General features: G+C 36.2%; 1 protein-coding gene across 1 annotated transcript in view; it reads right to left on the reverse strand.

The window, feature by feature from the left end:
- The window catches only part of LOC149532400 (transmembrane emp24 domain-containing protein p24delta3-like), a 47410-nt gene extending 33289 nt beyond the window's left edge, over window positions 1-14121 (reverse strand). The window contains exon 1 of the mRNA XM_089805468.1: window positions 13738-14121. Within this exon, the coding sequence (XP_089661594.1) occupies window positions 13738-13947 (210 nt within the window). The 5' untranslated portion in view covers window positions 13948-14121. The remainder of the gene's footprint in view (window positions 1-13737) is intronic.
- Window positions 14122-21976: the final 7855 nt, after the last annotated feature.

Here is a 21976-nt window from a genome sequence, read left to right on the forward strand (position 1 = left end):
CTTGGGGAACCTTTTGCTACAACATGATGCCTTTTGGCCTAAAGAATGCTGGGGCTACCTATCAAAGAGCTATGACAGCCATTTTTCATGATCTCATCCATAGCATTTTGGAGGATTATGTGGATGATATCTTGGTCAAGTCTCATACCTTCATGGATCATCTTGCTGACCTGGAGAAAGTCTTTGATAGGTTAGCCAAATATCATCTCATGCTGAATCCCAAGAAATGTGTCTTTGGGGTCACATCTGGCAAGCTTCTAGGTTTCATAGTTTCTAAACGAGGTATAGAGATTGACCCCAAGAAGGTCAAGGCTATCTTAGACATGCCTCCTCCCCAGACACTGCGACAGCTTCGCTCTCTTCAAGGAAAGCTCCAATCTGTTCGGCGCTTCATCTCCCAGCTTGCAGATAAGTGTACACCATTTTCACATTTACTGAAGAAGGATGAGAACTTCAAGTGGGATCCTTTATGTCAACGCAGCTTCGACCATCTCAAGCAATATCTCATCAATCCCCCTATCTTGGTTCCACCAGTTCCTGGTCGTCCCCTAATTTTGTACATATCAGCAACACCTACTGCTCTAGGGGCACTTCTAGCACAGCTTGATGACTACAACAGAGAAAGAGCCATCTACTACATCAGTAGAACCCTAGTTGGTTATGAACTCAATTACACTCCTATGGAAAAAGCTTGTTTGGCAGTTGTTTTCTCAACTCAAAAACTTCGCCATTACATGCTAAGTCATACCATCCAACTAGTCTCCAAGATTGACCCTCTCAAGTATATGCTCTCTAGAACAGCACTTACAGGCCGATTGGCCAAATGGGTTATGCTCCTTAGTGAATTTGACATCCAGTATGTGGATAGAAAGGCAATCAAAGGGCAAGCTATAGCAGATCACCTAGCTGATGCACCTCTAATAGATGTTTATCCGTTGATCACAGAATTTCCAGATGAGCATATCTGTCTAATTGAAGAACAACCCCCATGGAAACTTTATTTTGATGGCTCATACACATCTCATGGATCAGGGGCAGGAATATTGTTGGTCACACCTCAAGGAGATTACATTCCAAAAGCCTTCAAGCTACAATTCCCTAGCACCAACAATATAGCTGAATATGAGGCCCTCATAGCAGGATTAAAGATAGCTGTAGAATGGAACATTGTTGAGCTACAAATCTTTGGCGATTCTCAGCTCATCATCAAGCAAGCCCTAAATGAATATCAAACCAAAGATGAAAAGCTATTACCCTACAAAGAGCTAGTTGATCAGCTAACCCAACATTTTACAAAGCTTCAGTTTACACAAGTGCCTCGAATACAGAACAAAGCAGCAGATGCTATGGCTACTATAGGCTCGCTCTTGGAAATTCCCCAAGCAGCTACACAATATGAGTTTTTAGTGGAGCAGCTCCTCACACCCGCTTATGCGAATGAGGATTCAAACCGTGTTTGTATCTTGGTTGGTCCCCAATCCCCTTGGTACCATGAGATTCATGCTTACCTTAACGATGGTATCATATCCCCTCACCTCACACGTACCCAACGCCAGAACCTCATCCGAAAATCATCCCGCTATGTTATCATAGCCAATACCCTATATCGTCGGGGTTATCACGATACTCTCTCTCGATGTTTAGACCAAAATGAGGCCGCGATGGTGTTAAAGGAAGTACACTCTGGACTTTGCGGTGCCCACACGAGTGGTATTGTCCTAGCGCGACAAATCCTTAGAGCAGGCTACTATTGGCCTACCATTGAAGAAGACTCTTGTGACTTTGTCAGAAAGTGTCTCCAGTGTCAGCAGCATGCAAATCTTGTGCACGCTCCGGCACAGGATCTACAGCCTATTGCACCACCTTGGCCTTTCGCTTGTTGGGGCCTTGACCTAGTTGGAACTATCACACCCCTCTCATCTGATGGACATAAATGGATAATAACAGCTACAGACTATTTCACTAAATGGGTGGAAGCAGTCCCCCTAGTCTCAGCTACAGGAGTTCAGGTCTCCAAGTTCATCTTGTACCACATTGTTTGCCGCTTCGGCATCCCATCCACCATCTTCACCGACCACGGAGGTAACTTTGAAAATCTCAACATGGAAGAATTATGCACTTCCCTCCGCATCCATCACCGCTTTTCTAGCCCATATTTCCCACAAGGTAACGGCCAGGCAGAGGCAACTAACAAAACCCTCCTCAAAATTCTAAAGAAAGTTGTCAATGATTCCGGCCGTGATTGGCACCTACAAATAAATCCAGCCTTATGGGCCTATCGAACTTCCTTCCGTACATCCACAGGCACAACTCCATACTCCCTAGTCTATGGTGCCGAAGCGGTACTACCTATAGAGGTTGAACTTCCCTCCTTGCGCATATCTTTGCAAGGGCAAATATCAGATGAAGAATATAGAGTAGCTCGACTCACCCAGCTAGATCTCTTAGACGAGAAGCGGCAACAAGCCTATGATCATCTCACAGTCTATCAAACTCGTCTCAAAAGAAATTTCAACAAGAAGGTGCTTCCACGACACTTTCAGCCAGGTGACATGGTCCTCAAAGAAAACATGAAAGTCCAAGTAGATCGAGAAAAGAAAGGCAAGTTTGAACCTACATGGCTTGGTCCTTATGTTGTCACTGCTTCCTTTGGCTCTGGAGCTTATCAGCTATCTACACCAGAAGGAGAACTCTTGAATGATCCTACTAACATCATTCATCTCAAGAAGTTCTATGCTTGAAGATCCTTGGTATACCTAGCTTTTGAAAAACACAAAAGAAAAAAATAGTAAAGAGAAATAAGCGTCCAATGGTGAAAACTTGGCAATTCAAGCACCTTGGATAGGTACCTTGGTGAAAACCTGGTAATTCAGGCGCCTTGTGTACTAAAGACTAATCCATTATCTATCACTATCCTATCCCTCATCCATTTACCCACCATCCCATAAGACACACTTGCTTGTTCCCTTGGTGTTCCAACCAAATATCCAAAATCTGATGAAGCTTGTAAATACCTCCTGTACAGCTTGTAAATCTTGTACCAAAGCTTGTATTATACCTTGTAAATCTTGTACCATACCTTGTCTATCCAAATCTTGTCCAACGTTTGTACCATATTCCAGCCTATAAATAATCCTGTATCCTAGCTTGTATACTATCACGTGCACACACAAAATTCCATTTTCCTTAAGCTTTTCGCAAACCATCTACCTATCCACCTATCACCTATTATAGACATCCCATCCTTCACAAACATTTCCATCTCACAAAAACCAAAACATGAACAAACTTGTACATTTGTAACATATCTTGGTCCATCAGCTTGTACATCCTCTTTAACTTAGTACCATTGTATCTATCCAGCGTTCATGTCAGTTTGTCCTTGATCAGCATCTTGCACCCATCACACATCTTGGTTAGCTATTCCAATGCATCCTTTAGCTAGATTTCCTGTCACCAAAGTGTTATCTTTCTTAGTTCAGCTTGCCAGACGCACCACTCATCCCGATCCACCAACTTAGGTGCTCTCCGATAGGTCCTTGCAGGATATAGCTTTTCTCAAGTCTAATCTTGGTCCGTTAGTACCTCGTCCTACCCATCTCGTTGGCAAACAACTCTCTTTTGGATTTTCACTTTCTTTTGATTTGGAATCTCCCCTTTTGGGTCTTGAAGTATCTTTTCCAAGCAATCTCCTTGTTCCCTCCTCAAGGTTGCCACGATCTTCCATATCATGGTATGCTGCGAATGGGGCAATTAGAGTGTAAGGTCTTGATCAGGTCTTTCGTTTGTTTTTCTTTTCTGCTTGTGGGTTCTCCAGTGTCGTTTCCACGCTGCTTCCTCTAGGATTCATGTGTGATGCTGGGGCAATCCTTGTGTGTTTGTTTTGAGTTAGTTTGTTAGTCCTTTGGACGGTTGGTGAAAAGGCCTTGATGTTCTTGGTAACCTTGGCAATTAACCAATAGTCCTATAGCAAATCTAGTGCTCAACTACATGGTGGTACTTCTCTTTGAAGTATCCCCCCGCTCAAAAAGCTTCAATGGTTTTCCTTCATCTCCATTATCCCCCATCCATATCCAGCATCTGTCTCTCCTACCCCAGCTGATGCATCAGTATCTCTTTGAATCACTCATCACTCTTAGCTTTAGGGATCCACAATCCTAGTCTTAGGGATCCACCAATCCAAATCAACCCACCAAGCCTCATCTTTCGAGATCCACAATCCTAGTCCTAGGGATCTCCGAAACCCATCTTCCACCAATCTAACTCTTTGAAATCCTGTTGCATCAGCTTTTTAATCCCCTCATCCATCTCCCTATCTTGGATTCTTTTTTATAGCGCTCTACTCCTTCATCCTCCACCTTACCTAAAGTCTTAAGCTTGCTTCCTCTTGTGCATCTGATTCTCCTTTATCATTCTCCCATTGTGAGAGTTTGAGCTAATTTAGCCCCTTCTCTTTGCCAATCTGAGTTTCCTTGCTCATCCAAGATTCTTGTACTTTTCAAGAAGCCATCGAGCCTCACTTTCTCTCCCCGCTGCCTTCTTGAGGGGGCATCTCACAGTCCATTCTCTCCTCTTCTGCTCTAGCCTTGGGCATCTTATTTTCTTATCTTTGATGTCATGCCACTTGCGGCATCACATCAAAGAGGGGCAAAATGTAGACACCTAAAAATCTTTAGAAAATAAAGTATTTTTATTTTCTGAAAAAGTCCTGATGACATCATCATTTATTAATTAATTAATTATTTAATTAATTAATTAATTTTTATGCCATTAAATTCCTTTATCTTAATTAAAAATATTTAATTAAGGAATCCCTCCCAAAAATGTTTAAATCTTATTTAAACATTATTTCCTTATTTATTAATTATTTAATTAATAAATTGACCAAAAATCCTAAAATAAATAAAAAATTTATTTTTTTCCCAAAAGTTGGCCAATTTCCTTATGACCAATAACCTCTTCCAAAATCTTCTAATCCTTCTTTAATTTTGATTAAAGGCTAATCCCATCATTTCCTACCCCTAACCCCAACTCAAAATATTTAATTAAAATTAAATATTAATCCTCATGTTTATTAAAAAAGTTTTAATAAATATCTCCTCAACCCAAACCCTTGAAATAAATAAAACTTTATTTATTTCCTAAAAATCTAATTTATCCTCACCCTAAGAAGTTCTAGACTCTTCTAGAAAGTCTTCATCCTCATCCTAGGAAATTCTAGACTATTCTAGAAAGTCTTTATCCTCATCCAAAATCTAGACTCTTCTAGAAGATGTCTTTAAACCTAATCCTAATCCCCTCCTAACCTTGTCACATTCCCTAAACATGGGTTAAAACTTACTAACCCAAGCCAAAGTTAACAAATATCTCTTCCTTCACCCACCCTCATTAAATGCCATCCACTTGCCTATCCTTAAGCTAATCCTAAACCATCCTAATCCATCCTCTAATCATTTGCACAAGCCTAAACAAGCTTAAAACATTTCTAATCAAGTCCAAGTCGAATTTGCTCTCATCACCCTCAAAATATCTCAACCATAAAACTTTATGAAGTCCACTAGGTCATAAATGACTCTTACAAGCCCTTTTATTGCTCTTACAAGTCATTATGAGGGTCTTTATGAAGATTTTATCTCTTGAGCCTCCTTTGTTGACTCATCCTTGCCCTTTCCTCCATCCTCTCACCATGTGACATGTGTCACTCCTTGATTGGCTATAAGGAAGCACAATCCATGTGCTCTCCTCTCATGCAATCTGAGCCTTCCATAAGCTTTTTCCCATCCTTGCATCTTAGCCCTCAATCCCTCAAGCCTCTTGCCTATAAATTGGATCCTTCCCCTTTGCAAAATAACACAATCCATGAAGTAAAGTTATAATGCTATTTTGAGAGCCAAATCCATACTAAAGCCATCTATCCACACCAAAAATCCACAATCATCCATTGAAGCCTTTGGAAGCATATTGAGCATACATCCTATCTTTTTAGACAAAGCTACTCAACAAGAGAGCTTCTCATTGAGAGAGCCCATTAATGGCTCATATTTTCAATTGAGATCTCATCTTAGTCTATCTTGAAGTTTATGAATTTTTTTTAGTTTGTAGAAGCTTTATTTAAATTTGGTTTCTATTAGCATACTAACATTGCTCATATACAGAGGTCAGTTTGGAACAAGCAAACCCAGATATGTCACAATCAATCCCATTGGCTACAACATTCGAGGAGCAACAATAGTAATAGGGCCAATCATCAAATTTTTCACTCACAAAGAAATGCAACAAAAGATGTAACAAAAAATGGTCCCACCAAATGGCGTTATAATGTAAAGTTTTTCTTGTTGAACATTTCTTTGTCTTTTGTGACAATAATGATGTAAATAGTTTGTCTTAAGGACAGTTGTCAGTTCTCTATACCTGAAGCTTGTTACATCTCACCCTCTATAAGTGAGATCCCAAGGTTAGAGAAGAGGTCCGTGAATTTTGTAATTTTGCCTTGTTCAAAAGTATAGTCGGTCCATTTTTTTTTTGTGTAGTCTTCTGAATTTACTTTCAAGCTTTGTAATTTCCTGATGTTTTCCATATCAATGACAAAATTAGCAAGATATTCTGAGTTTCATTGAGTTTCTATTAGTTATTGTATCAGTCTTTCCAAAGGATAATACAAAAGGGCACTTACACTATATCTGTGTTATCAAGCTCTGGCACTTACACTACATCTGTGTTAAATAAGGTTTAATTGATTGAATGCAATCTGGATAGGTTGTATATTGATTCTATTGTTGCTTTTAATTCAAGGAGTTAAGGAAGTGCTTCAATGAATCAATAGGGTCTATGAGTTTATAAATGGGATATTTCACAAGAATGGGAATTGGTGATAATAGTTGATATAATTCATTTACAAGTTATTTGAGTTAGATCCCCTGCTAATAGTTGACTCTATGTAACAATGGATAAGGCACTAGTCATATGAATCAGAGACAAACTAAAGTAAATTCTGCTGCATGTATCCAATTTATATTCAAATCTAAATCAATCAATTATTGTATCAAGTGTATAAGGGTGGTCATCATCTATCTGTGGGAATTTATGGGTTATTGTTAGCTATTGTATCTCATCTTTATCTCACATTTATCAGAGAAATTGGACCACATCTGTTGTTTCTAGGGATTAAGGATAAGAATCAAGAAATTATTTGAATCCCTAAGGTACTCCCACCTTGGTTTTAGCCAAAAGTGTAGGAAGCAATTGTACTTTATGCAGTTGGCTCAGAGACATAGTTTATTATGCTAAATATGAGCACTGGCTACCTCTAGGTATAATAAATTTTGTTGTCTGTTGGTAATAATAATCACTATTAAATCAAGAGCCAACAGATAGATAGATACAATGATACGCATTCTTTTTGTAAAGAGGGATGGGTATAGATACCGTATATGGTCCATAGGTATAGGTTTATTAGTGTAATGGTTCTAGAAGCGGTGAAGTTCAATCATTGCCGTCTCTTCGTCTTCCATGCCCTTTCGTCTTCTATTGAAAGACTGAAAAAGAATATGTATAACCAGTTGATTGCTGCTGTAGCATAGTAATTGTGATTTATCTAAATAAGAGAAATTCCCCTACTTGAAGAGTGGATGTAGTCCAAATTAGTTCGATGAACCACTATAAATCTGTGTGTTAAATCTTATGCGTTTTTGTTGTCTAATTTAGTTTTAGTTCTTATTTTATTTCTCAATTTTCTTTAGCTCAACAATTGGTATCAGAGCTATAACTCGTTCCATTTTCTGAAATCGGTGAAGATTTGCAGACGCCATGGATGAGGTGAATCAGTGGAAAATCGAAAAGTTTTTTGGGCAAAGCTTCGGGCTATGGAAAGTGTAGATAGAGTCTTTGTTCATCAAGCAAGATTTACAACTTGCATTGCCTGGTAAAACATAGGGCAAAAGAACATTGATAGACAGAGAATGGGAAAAATTGGATTTGAAAGCACGAGCAACAATTTTCTTAGCTCTCTCAAGTAACGCGTTGTTTAATGTTTCGGCTGAGAAGACAACTAGAGAGCTAGTTGAGAAATTATCTCCACTATATGAGGTACTTTCAGCATCGAATAAAGTTTTTATAATAAAGAAGTTATATAATCTGAAAATGAAAGAAGGGGGAGTGATGTCGAATCATCTAAATGAGTTTAATACATTAAGCAATCAACTCATTTCAGTTGGTATACCATTAGATGATGAAATAAAAACCATTTTATTATTATGATCACTTCCGAATAAGTAGGAAGGTGTGGTAATAGCAGCCAAGAGCAAGCTGAAATTCGATGATGTTGCAGCCACATTGCTCAGTGAAGACATGCGAAGGAAGCACCAAGAACCCTTTTCCGGTGATGCTCTAACAACTGTGAGAACAAGAAATAGAGGTAGAAGTCGTAGAAGAGGAAGTCATAATAACAATGGAAGAGGTAGATCGAATCATCGTTCAAGATCTAGAGGAAGAAATGGCACTTACTAGTTTTGTGGTAAACCAGGGCACACAAAGAAGCAATTTTGGAATTACAAAAAGGCGCAAAACAAAGTAATAAGTGATGGTGTCAATACTACACTTGTTAAAGATGATGGAGTTTTGGTACTTGCAACTGGTGACATGAATACAAGTTCGTGGGTTCTCAACTCCAATGCATCTTTCCATGCCACTCCATGTCAGAGTGCATTGACAAATTACCATGGAGGTTTGTTCAGTAAAAAAATTCTTGGGGATAACAAAGAATGTGATATTGTCAGAAAAGGGGATATTTTATTGTTGCTGAAAAATGGTAATCAATGGATTTTAAAAGATATTAGACATGTTCCTACACTCATGTGTAATCTGATTTCAGTTAGTCAATTGTATACACAAGGCTCTAATGTTAACTTTGATCTTGATTCATGGAAAGTGTACAAAGGTTGGTTAGTTTTGGCTAAAGGAAAGAAATCAAGGCAGTCTTTATACTTTAGAGTGTAATAGTGAAGTGGGACCAGCCATGGCCGTTGCGGATAGTAATGCTGAAATTTGGCATAAGAGGCTCGGTCATATGAGTAAAAAGGGTCTTGAAGTGATGCTTTAAAGAGACCAACTTTCGGGTCTCAAATCACTAGATTTGGAGTTATGCGAACATTGTCTTTTGGGCAAGCAATATTGCACTAGCTTCGTAAGGACAGGTCATGAGAAGAAATCTTCTTCATTAGAGCTCGTGCATTCCAATGTTTTTGGTCCTATGGAGGTAACATCAATCAATTGTGCTAATTTCAAAACTTCTCTTGATGATTGCACTTGCAAAGTCTAGACTTATATGTTGAATAAGAAATCAGAAGTGTTTTCGAAATTTAAATTTTTTAAGGCTATGGTTGTAAATCAGGTTGGGAAGAAGATTAAATATTTACTAACGAATAATGGTGGTGAGTTTTGCTCTTTGGAGTTTGATAGTTTTTGCGCAGATCATGGCATTCAAAGGATTAAAACAATCTCTTATACACTTCAAGAAAATGGTGCAGCCGAGAGGTTAAATCGAACTATTTTGGAGAGAGCTCGGTGTATGTTTTCTAATGCTGGTTTGGGGAAGGAATTTTGGGCAAAGGTGTGTAGTACAGCAGTCTATTTAATTAATTGGGCTCCTTCATCTTGTCTTGATTTTGACATACTGGAGGAGGAGTGGCTTGGAAAAAGAATTTTATTTAATCATTTGTGTGCGTTTGGTTGTGATGCGTATGTTCACATCCCAAAAGAACAGAGGACAAAGTTGGATTTTAAATCAAAAAAAATGTGTCTTTCTGGAGTATAGAGAAGATCAGTATGGCTTTCGATTGTGGGATCCAATAGTTCATAAAGTTGTTTGCAGCCGCAATGTTATTTTCAATGAGAAATCATTCTCAGGTTTGCATAAGACAGTCACTTCTGAAAATGGTTTTAAATACAATTTATTTGATAATGGAACGCAGTCTACTTTAAAAGGCAACATCCAACATGGTAGATGTGTTAGATACTCCCCCACTATTTCATTTTCTTCTACTAACAGTTACACCTATAGTCACTCACATCTTCACGCCTCAACATTATGGGTTTGTGGTCTCAATTTTGCCCCCGCCCACCACTGTCACTTCACAACCTCATGAAGAAGGTTCGCAGCAAATGGTACATGCTCCCATTCCCACATCTTGTGGCCTAATGTATGGCACTGCCGCTACCAAAGTGCACGATGCTCTGTTTCAATCACACCCACCATCGTATTCAACAACTCCCGAGCTTGGTATTCCAAATGTTGGAGTTCATATTTCCAACAGTCTTCAGTCGTGGGTGATCAATACAGAGACCCCTATTTTGTTCAACACATCATTGGGAGAGGTATCCATGGCAAACCCCTCTTCTCTGCCCACACAGTTTCAATCGCTATCAACCTTGCTGCCTCACTTAAGTGCTCCCCACAATTCAACGCAAGAAGAGACCATGCTCGGCTAGTCGCTAAGATACACAATCCCTGCAAACTTGATCCCATACAACTTGGGACAGGCGTTAGACATGGGAAATTTTGGAGCAAATGAAAGTTCACAACCATTTGGGTGCATTTCGACTTGGGCAAATACGAAGACTTTTGGTGAACAAAATATACAAGAGCCGAGCATTGATAATAATCTTCCTAGTTCCAAATACAAAAACTATGAATGATATTCCTTATCCAGCAAATCAGTAGGCTACACAATTGCGAAAATCTACCAGAGAATGAAAACGTCCAAAGAAATTGGATGACTATGAATTATTGTTTTCTCTTTATTTTGATTAGGCAGAGCCACAAACTTTTAAGCAAGCCTACAGTGATGTATATTCGGTGCATTGGATGGATGCCATGAAAGATAAAATGGAGTCGTTGAATGCAAATCAGACTTGGGATTTGGTTCCTCTCCCACCAAATCGTAAGGCCTTGAAAAATAAATGGGTATATCGAATAAAAGAGGAAGAACGAGGACGGAAAAGGTATAAGGCCACATTGGTGGTGAAAGGATTTGCTCAACAAAAGGGCATGGATTTTAATGAGATTCTCTCTCCAGTGGTGAAGATGCATATGATTCGTTTGGTTTTGGGCATAGCAACAGCTTGGGGTCTTGAGCTTGAGCAACTCGATGTCAAAACAGCGTTTCTACATGGGGGATATTGAGGAGGAATGATACATGGAGCAGCCGGAAGGATTTGTTAAATAGGGGCAAGAACATCTATGTTGCAGGTTAAAGAGGAGTTTATATGGGCTGAAGCAAGCTCCATGCCAATGGTATTTAAAGTTTGATAACTTCATGACACAACACGGATTCACTAGTTGCGAATCAGACCCGTGTGTTTACTACAAAAGGCTTCCTACTAGTGAGTTTGTGATTTTTCTACTTTATGTGGATGATATGTTGACTACTGGAAATAGTTTGAGAGTATTCATGACCTAAAGACGCAATTAAAGATTTAGGGGCAGCAAAGAGGATTCTTGGGATGGACATAATCTGTTATAGATATAATAGAGAAATTAGATTATCTCAAGAAAAGTATATTCTTAAAGTTCTAGAAAAGTTTAATATGTCAAAAGCTAAATCCGTTGCCACTCCATTAGCTAATCATTTTCAATTGTCTTCCAAGATGTGTCCTTCCACTCCAGCAGAAAAACAAGAGATGGATGGTATTCCTTATTCTTCAGCAGCTGGGAGTTTGACGTATGCAATGGTCAGCACACACCTGAATCTTGCTCATGCAGTGGAAGTCGTAAGTGGTTTTATGAGCAATCCAAGAAAAACTCATTGGCAAGCGGTTCAATGGATTCTGCGATATTTGAGAGGCCCTTCCTCTCATGTTTTATGCTTTAACAGTAAGACTCCTTATATTTGTAATTATACTGACTCTGATATGGCTGGAGATTTAAATAAAAGATCTACTATAAGCTATGTGTTTATTTTTGCCAGGGCAGCAATTAGTTGGACTTCTCGTAAGTAACTTGCTCTTTCCTCTACCGAAGCTGAATATATTGCTCTTACTGAAGAGGCTAAAGAGTTGATATGGTTACAGCGATTTTTTGGAGAGTTGGGATTTAAACAATCCAACTTTACTCTATTTTTTGTCAGCAGGAGTACCATTCATTTGGCTAAAAATTCAGCTTTCCACAGTCGCACAAAGCATATAGAAACCAGATTTCACTTGATCCATCATACTCTTGAACAGGGAAGGCTACAATTAGAGAAGATTGATACAAAGGTTAATCCAGCTGATGTGTTTACAAAGGTTGTACCTCGAGAGAAGTTCAAATTCTGTAGAGCTTCTCTCAGCACTGTCACGACATAACCATAAGCATTCCAAGTAGGGAATATCTCTGTGCAGCACTGATTAGCCTTCAAGTGGGAGATTGTAATGGTTCTGGAAGCAGAATATTGTAATGGTTATGGAAGCAGAATATTGTAACGGTTCTGATTGTTTGAGGGTGAAGTCCAATCATTGTCATCTCTTCATCTTCCATGGCTTTTCGTCTTCCATTGAAAGTCTGAAAAAGAATATATATAACCAGTTGATTACTTCTGTAGCATAGTAAATGTGATTTATCTGAATAAGAGAAATTCCCCTGTTTGAAGAGTGGATGTAGTCCAGATTAGCTGGATGAACCACTATAAATCTATGTGGCAAATCTTATGTGTTTTTGTTGTCTGATTAGTTTTAGTTCTTATTTTATTTATTAATTTTCTTTAGCTCAACAATTACGTTGCAATTTTGAGTTATTGCCGTTGTGATTATCTATGAAGAATGTGGATATGGCATAACCTGTAACAGAACAATGTACTTTCTTTTTATATATAATACAAAGGGTGTTGGCCCAATCCAGCTATAAATTTACCCGAAAAAAAAAGGTAGATGACCAGGTAAACTATTTGGCCGCATCTACTTCCAGCAATTGAAGAATTGCCTTCATGTGCCTGAAACTAGTATCTTCTGCGGCTGCATATTGAAGCATTGAAACAGTTCGTTTGTGGTATCAGAGGCCAGAAACGGAGTTCAGAAGTATTTGATTAAATTGTGAGGCTGGGTTACTGTAACCGAATTTGTTTCCAGATCTGTTTCTGAAGTCCATTGTGACTTGTTGTCACTGCCTATGTAGTTGTAATAGGCTAAAATTGCCTATTTGTGTTGAGGCTGAGCCTCATTTGCTTTGTATTTGAAATCTGAAAATAACACTCCGTGTTCGTTTATCGTTAAATTGGTCCTTCTCCTGTGAAAGTGTGGACTTCGCTGCCTGGGTTCGGTAAATTTATCTAACCTACTCCAACAACTGCTTCACTAGTCGGTCCTGCCAACTTAGGGTATTCTTTTAGGGTTCCCTCCTGACCATAGCTTTGGCCTGTCCATTCTGGTCACTGGAAGATTTCAAATCTCACCAATAATTATCCTGTTCGAATTTTTAGACTTACTTTAGATCGCGAAACACGATCGAGCCCTATGTATTTCTTAAAATGTAGACTTCATAACTGCAGCTTCGAATAAGCGTGTGCTGAATGGGATAAGTCCACAGAAGATTGTCCAAAAACAGAATTCATCATATCAAATAAACATATAAGATAGCCTACCCTTTTCAATTTTCATGGGTCAGCATATTTCAAGTGTCAATATTTTTCTGATATCTTTGACATTTTTTGCGAGAACCGGAAATGGAGTTGCATAGTAAGACATAATCGAGAATAACAGTAGATTCACCTTGATAGAAATATTGTGGGGTTGGAGCGAACTATCGTGATTCACAACTGAGAAATTGGCGAGGACAATGACATTGGTCTGAATCTCCTCCGACACACACTTGCTTCCCAAATCGCCCTTCACATCGAAACGGATTCCTTCAACCAATAGAGCTGCCCACCATATCATCGTCGTGAATCGTATAAATAATTTGCAGTTCTTATGATCCATTTCTGCGTTGGGAAGGTTAAGTTCAAATGCCAAGATCAACACCCAGTTTACTCCCAATGGACATGCCTGCTTTTATCAGATCTGCTTATAATTTGGTTTTTCCCGCTCTGGATCAACGCAAACAATGGTCGAATTGGTGGTTTTCTATTCGAGGATTTATTGACGGAAAAAGATAGATAAAGATAGATAAAAGATAAAATTTTAACCTCCACGAGGCTAAAAATAGTCTATGGGACAGCAAGACAGCTCAAGCAGACTTAAGTAACAATGTTCATTGGTTGTGTAGGATGATGATGAGTCCACCCAATTGCTCAATGTACTCTTCGTTGAATAGGTTATGCCAAGAACTGTCACATATAGTGTCCGCAAATTTATCTCTACTACTCTTGTAGGCTTCACATTCTAAAATAAAGTGTTGTTCAGTTTCCACTTTTCCAGAATTGCAGAATCTGCAAATTCTTTCTTCCCAAGCCTCCTTTGGCCTCTTCCAACGTCCGGTCTCACAACGAAGTTGGTGAGAGTTGGTTCCCAACTGAGCAATAAGAATTTTAGCCCTCCAAGAAATGTTGGCTCCTATGTATGCTTTTTGGAGTTGATCACAAGCGGGGTTGAACTCATTTATATAATATAATTTCTTCCTTCCGATCTCGCTTCTCCAATTTCTCTTGTAGAATTTCTCTATGACAAAGACCTTTATTTCTTTATTATTTGTGGGGCACATATTGAATTGAATATTCCATTTACTCATCCATTTGATGTTTTGTTGCATCCATGTCCTTTTTCGTTGACATAGTGTGTCACTAAAGACCACTTTAGGCCATCTATCCTCTTCCATTTTTTCGATTCTTTTTAGATAACTTAGAAGGCGAACCATAGCAAGTGCCTCAATAGGAGCAGCCCCCATTTCATTTCAATAGGAGCAGCCCCCATATGAAGTAGGCAACACGTGCCTTCTCTTCTATTTTTTGGGTTTGGGTTTTTATATTTTTAATTAATTTTTTTAAGAAATTATTAGTTTTTACCGAAGGAGGAACATTATTGTACTCATTTAGTGTGATACAAAAACTAATAAAATTATTTGCTTGATCAATCACATTTAAGAATTTTCTAAAGAATTAGGTTTTTATAAAGTTTTTAAAAAAATCATTAGTAAATGGTTGAAGTCTTATGAATTATGTTAATAAAACAAATAAAATTACAATTATCTTCGTTCAAACGAGCACTGGCAGAAAAGAACAAAGAAGAAAGACTAGTCCAAGACCTGAATCCTTTACAAATTACAGAAATAAAAGGGGCATAACCCAATTTCAGATCTTTACAAATGACAAACTCTTTTTTACTACATTATTTGTTTTATACTTTATTTCATGCTATATTATCACTATTTTATTTGAGTTTATATACATATGCCCTCAATACAATTAAGGTCTAAGAAAAGCATTATTTCCTTTACATCTTTAATAATTCGATTGAAGGGAGATTTGGTTTAGATGTTTCCACACTTTTGGGTTTCCAAAGTGAAGCCACATGTGAATCCTCTTACCACCTCAATTGTGAATTTGCCTTTTTTTGGTATGAATTTCCTTCTTGGCTCCCTCCATCTTAAGAACACTTCAAGCTTACTTTTAAACATTAGTCATCTAATGTCATTATTGTCCTATTGTCTAGGAACCTTGCCCCTTTTTAAACTTTTGTCTTTAAAAAATATTATTAGTATTTACCATTTGAAATTCCTATATATGAGTTCAAATACTTTAATAAGGCATCATTAATTTAAAGTTGTGACTTATGATTGTGTTTTGATGCTAATGTTATTTAGGATATTGGTCAAAAAAATTTAAATATAAGCAATCTATAAATAGTATAGTTTTTTTTAAATTGTTATATTGGGGAAATTTAAAATGAGTTTTAACATGTCCTAATAAGAGAAATCAAATAAGTTGAGATAAATTGTAACATGTTCCAATAAGAGAAAATTGAAATATAGAGTTCTTGCATTATTCCCCATAAAATGTTATATTATTCTATTCTTGTGAGTCTTCTTTTCTAATGAAGGGATTTAATATATCTTCATTGAGTTATTTTTATTAATGATAGAGGGAAAAAGAATGTTATTGGATTCACATTAGATATTAGAAATGCTTTATAATGTATCAAAATAATTTGATGCATGTTTTGGAGAATACTTCCTTATGAAAAAAATTGACTAAAGTATGAAATACTCAATCTTTTCCAAACCATCTTAATTTTATTGGTCCTTTCAAATTGCCTTTACATTTTAACTCTAGAAATATACCAATCACAAGAAAAGGGGTTTTCAGTGTAAAATTGTGGAGATTCTGAAATTCTTAGATGATGTTTATGTGTGGATACTTTACTTGGGAATATTTGTAAGGTAAATTTCCTCACCATCAGCTCCTTTGTTGGCTAAAAGGTTTTCATCTTTATTACCTTCTCTATAAATGTGTTGAATTCTTGTTTCCTCAAACTTATCTTAAAGGGGAAGAATGTTTTCAAGCTTTGAGTTTCTCCAGCTTGTAGAATGAAGCTTCCTAATAGCGTTTAAAATTATTTGAGAATCTCGCTCTATTATTATCTTATTTATGTCTAATTATAAGCTCACACTAGGTCACTCCATCAACGCTTCCATTTATGTTATATCATTTGTTATTTGTTGTGATTCCTAATGATTTTGCTCATTTTAAATAAAGTTTAAACTTTTAATATATATTTTAAAATTAAAAAAGATTATTTGTTGTAATGAAAAATAGTACGAGAGAAAAATATTTTTCCAAAGAATAATTGTAAAAAGTATTTAGGCTTTTACAGATATTATGGAAGATTCTAGACATTTTCACATTTGTTAGCTTATAGGTCTTATGGCTAAGTCATCTACCAAGACAACTTCATTTTAGGCAATGTTAAGGCTAGAAACAAGTGGTCAACATACACTCTGAAAATGATAGTTTTGATGAATTTCACTTCTCCTAGCATTTTTTGAAATTTCAAGAATGACCCATAAGCTCTAAAAACCTTTCTCTCCAAGTTCAACCAGTTCAAAGCAAAAACTGAATTATTTTGTTTTAGTGTTTTCCATTATAGAATTGACAAGGGCATTCAAGTAGGTTTCAGGTGATTTTCTAGTAGTATAAGTATCCATATTTTCTATACAGAAAGTAATGTTTTGTTATACACTATTAATCCTACCCCCACTTTTGTCACTACCCTACCCACAACACCAAGTTCACAATAGCCAAAATTAAAACCTTACTTCCACAAAATGTCACATAATCTATTGATTTAATGAGTAACTGAAACTTTCCATTCAAATGAAAATGTTACCCTAATCCTCTACATAGGGCTTGTAGAAACCAAAACTAGGAACTTCCTATGCATTTTTTGCAAGATTATTTAGTGTGTAAGAGAGCCTCTATTCATTCTAATTTTGAATATTAAAATATGTGGCAAGTCGTTGGTTTAAAAGCTTCTCATCGCTTTTGGGTCTTTCTTTGATGGTATTACTTACGTTTATCATTTTCTTTATGATATTTACAAAAGAAGAAATGGGTTTCTCAAATTCATCTATTCATATAAAAATGTTTTCCCCCATCATTTTCATAGGTAGAAACAAAAATCATGATTTTGTGTGCCCCTTTTTAGGATTTTTTTTGGCACACAACAGTACTCTAGGGTTTTCATACTACAAGTGTTGGACCTTAGCATTTTCTCAAGATCCATGCCTAGAGGTACTTTTTAACAATTTAGTTTTTGATTTTCAAATATTTTAAAGTTTCGTGGGTAAAAGTTGTTATTTCATTTACATATTTCCAATGTGAGCTCTGAATCAACGCACATTTTAATAATATATCGTATTTCATTTATTGTATTTAAAATGGCCTTTAGAGCCTCTTTGTAAATTATGGTGAGAATTAAAGCCGAAAGACTTGCAATATGTATAAATTCTTCTATAAGAAGTTGTAATTTATTCATAATATTCCACTTTCCTCTCGAGGTTTTAACTAGTACATTCTTTGCTAGAAAATGTTGAGACTATTGCCATCAATTATGTTTAAAGGCTAATTCGGATTCACTACAAGATTCTTCCATGTTTATGCAAAAATAAATTTGATTTATGCAATTATAGATTTGGAATAGTTGGGGATGGAGAGGGGGGGCATTCCAATAAGTACACATATTTTCTACACAAAAAGCAATGTTTTGCTATGCACAATTAATCCTACCCCGACTTTTGCCACTACCCTACCCACAACACTAGGTTCCCATTAGCCAAAATTAAAAACTTATTACTTCCACAAAATCTCCCATAATCTATTAATTTAATGACTTACTAAAATTTTCCATTCAAATGAAATTGTTACCCTAATCCTCTTCATAGGGCTTGTAGAAACCAAAATTAGGAATTTCTTATGCATTTTTTGCAAGATTATTTAATGTGCAACAAAGCCCCTATTCATTCTAATTTTGAATATTAAAAGATGCAGCAAGTCATTAGTTTAAAATCTTCTCAACCCTTTTGGGTTTTTCTTTGATGGTATCACCTACGACGATCAATTTATTTATGATATTTACACAAGAAGAAATGGGTTTCTCAAATTCATCTATTAAAATAAAATTTTTTCCCCTAATCCTTTTCACAGGAAGAAACGAAAATCATGATTTCATGTGCCCCTTTTCAAGATTTCTTGGCATGCAATAGTGCCCTGTGATGTTCATACTACAAGTGTTTGACCTTAGAATTTGCTCAAGATCCATGCCTAGAGGTACTTTTTACAATTTGGTTTTTTATTTCCAAATATTTTAAAGTTTTCTAGGTAAACATTGTTATTTAATTTACACCTTTCCAATGTGAGCTCTGCATCAACACACATTTTAATAAGATCTTGTGTTTGATTTAGTATATTTAAAATGGCCTTTAGAACCTCTTTGTAAATTATGGTGAGAATTGAAGCTGAAAGACCTGCAATATGTGTAATTTCTTTTATAAGAAGTTGTAATTTTGTTCATAATATTCCACTTTCCTCTTAAGGTTTTAACTAGTACAATTTTTTCTATAATAATTGATAGAAGATGTTGAGACTGTTGCCAACAATTATGTTTAAAGGCCAATTCTTCTTCACTGTAAGATTCTTCTATGTTTTTGCAAAGATAAATTTGATTTATGTAATTATAGATTTGGATTACTTGGGGGGCGGAGTGGGGTAATAGAATTGACAAGGGCATTCCAATAGGTTTCAAGTGATTTCTAGAAATGTTTAGAATAACTGGGGGGGCGGGGTATAAATTAGTTACTCAAGGTCCATAAGTACCATTTGAACAATTAAACATAAAACATTTATTGTTATGCTTATCTTGTCGATGCTTGATCTCTACTATACTAAAAAAATTAGTGTCTCAAACATAACATACGTTGTTCAATGTAAAAATTACAAATGTAAAACATATAAAGCATTCAACATAGGTTTGACATTAGGATTTTATGTGGAAACCCAATTTGGGAAAAACCACCAGTAACATGTCACCACTTTTTCACTCTTTTGAGGTGAGCTCTATTAGGACCCAACCCTATTAAAGGTTTACAATACACACTATTAAATGTGACCTAGTTAGAGGATTTAATGATCTTGTTAGGAGTGACCTTGTTAGAGGACTTTGATCATTCCATTTAGAATGTCACCTTGTTAAAGGATTTGCATAAATTTTTAAGTCTTTCAAATGACTATTAGGTCAACCTCTGTTAAAAAGATTTCAATACAAACGATTTACAATGATTAGAAAGAAAACAATAGGTTTTGATCTGTATGATTACAACTCACTTTGCAAGTTCAGATTACTATTTGATTCTTGTGCTAATTCACTAGTAAGCTTCCCATTGTCATCTTTATACTTAATTCACTTGGCAACCCTTCAAGTAATCAATCTTCTTCTTGAACAAAACTTAAGCCATATGCTCAAATTCACTTATTGATATCAACAACATTTGTGCAAGCAATCTCCTTGTGCTTCACATTCACTCTCACACACTTGTGTGTCTATGATTAAATTTCTTATGTACATGCCTCACACACACACACACACACACACACACACACACACACACACACACACACACACACACACACACACAATTTGTCTGGCTCTATACCTCTTTAAATAAATAATTCTTTCTTTTTCATTTTCCACAATCACGGTAGATCTTAGGGTTTATGATCAAGTTCAACATGATTCATTGTATTTGTCCATCTTCTTGATTATCCCCTAGAAACTTCTCTAGAATCCATCTACTAGGTTGTTACCTAATCCTCACATTGAATTTAATGATCCAACTCATCAATCTTATCTTCGACATGGTTTGCATCTCCCAAGAAATCAACAAAGTCAGCTAGATTCCACGATTTCCTCAAATTCATCCTTAACATTGTTACTTGCTAATTACTAAATTTTGACACTTGATCATCATTGAATTACTCAGTCATTGTAAAATGTATGGCTTGACATTAACTATCTTTCTCATTTAATAATGGTGCTTGGTCAAAACTAGATTCACTCGACACTTAGTGTGGCTCAGTTGACACTAGCATCACTCAACATTCTTTAACATTTTACTCTATTGCTCGGCTTAGCTTAACTTTCTTGATATCAACAATCAATTTGCTTTATCAAAGTCTGTCTAATCAAATGCCCATTGTAACTTGCTTTTCATAACTCAACCTTTCCTCTAGGTGCTATTGCTATGAGCAATTTCTCAAATCCTCTTCATCAATCAAATAGATATGACATTTAGATTAGGTAGCAAGGTGTCTTATCAATAGATTTGACATCAACGACAAAACAACAATTGTTCCAATTGTAAGTTTCCAGCAATCTCTCTCTTTGGCATTGATGAAAACATCTCAATATTAGCAATACCTTCATCTATCTAACTTTGTTACCATACAATCCAAAAGATTTCACTATCATGAGTGATCAATATCCTTAGTTTCATTCTAATTTTCTCTCTCTAAAATAATAGATCTCCCTCTTGGATACATTTTTTTTAATATTCTCCTTCTTTGATGTTTCTATATCTCCCTCTTTGTATATTTCTTCTTCTATTTATATTCTCCTTCTCCTCTTGGTCATACTCTCCCTCTTTATATATTACTTTGTACATTCTCCCTCTTTCACAACAATACCAAAGATACTTAGCTTTCCTAGCATCAATCTCTTCATACATTTGAATTATGTAGATTTTCCATGTCTAGCTGATTTCTATCATCTGTCTATGATTGATCTGTTATGATGTACTTGACTATCTACCTTAGGCATTTCCAAAAGTAGAGTAGTTTTACATCAATGTGTAAGATATTCTTATTAGCACATTTGACGTAATGCACCTTGTCTCCTTAAGTAGCTTCGTTTAGGGAAATCACCCCTAATTTACCTCTAAGATATTAATGAGCATCTTTAGGTAAGGCTTTAGTGATTATCCTTTTCAATGTCATCAGTGATTCTCTTTAGGATTTTCTAAAAATCTAGCAACTATCCCAACCGCTAATGCAATATCAGGTTTGTTGTGAACAACATATTGCAATTTTCCAATCATGGATCTATATAATGGTTGGTTCAAATCAATAGAAACATCATTCTTAGAGAGCTTATGTCTTGTAGACATAGGTGTGCTCACTAGTATTGAATCTTGATCCATACTAAAACTCTTTAGTATCTCCTTGATGTATTTAGATTGAGTAATGAAAATACCAAACTTCATTTGACATACCTGTAATGCAACAAAGAATTTGATTTCATAAAACATAGATATTTCAAATTTCTTCTTCATTTCATCAGCAAATGATTTTCATAATGCTTCTCTTCCTCCAAATATAATGTCATCAACAAATATTTCAGATAACAACACTTGATTATTCTTACCATTCTTCAAATATATATTATTGTTATCATTTTTCCTTTCAAAACAAATCTTTATCAAATAATTATGAAATCTTTCATACCATGCTCTTAGGGCTTGTTT

This window comes from Cupressus sempervirens, chromosome 10 (genome assembly GCF_028749045.1).
Source record: "Cupressus sempervirens isolate cs-2001-9-10 chromosome 10, ASM2874904v1, whole genome shotgun sequence".
In the NCBI taxonomy this organism is placed as follows: Eukaryota; Viridiplantae; Streptophyta; class Pinopsida; order Cupressales; family Cupressaceae; genus Cupressus; species Cupressus sempervirens.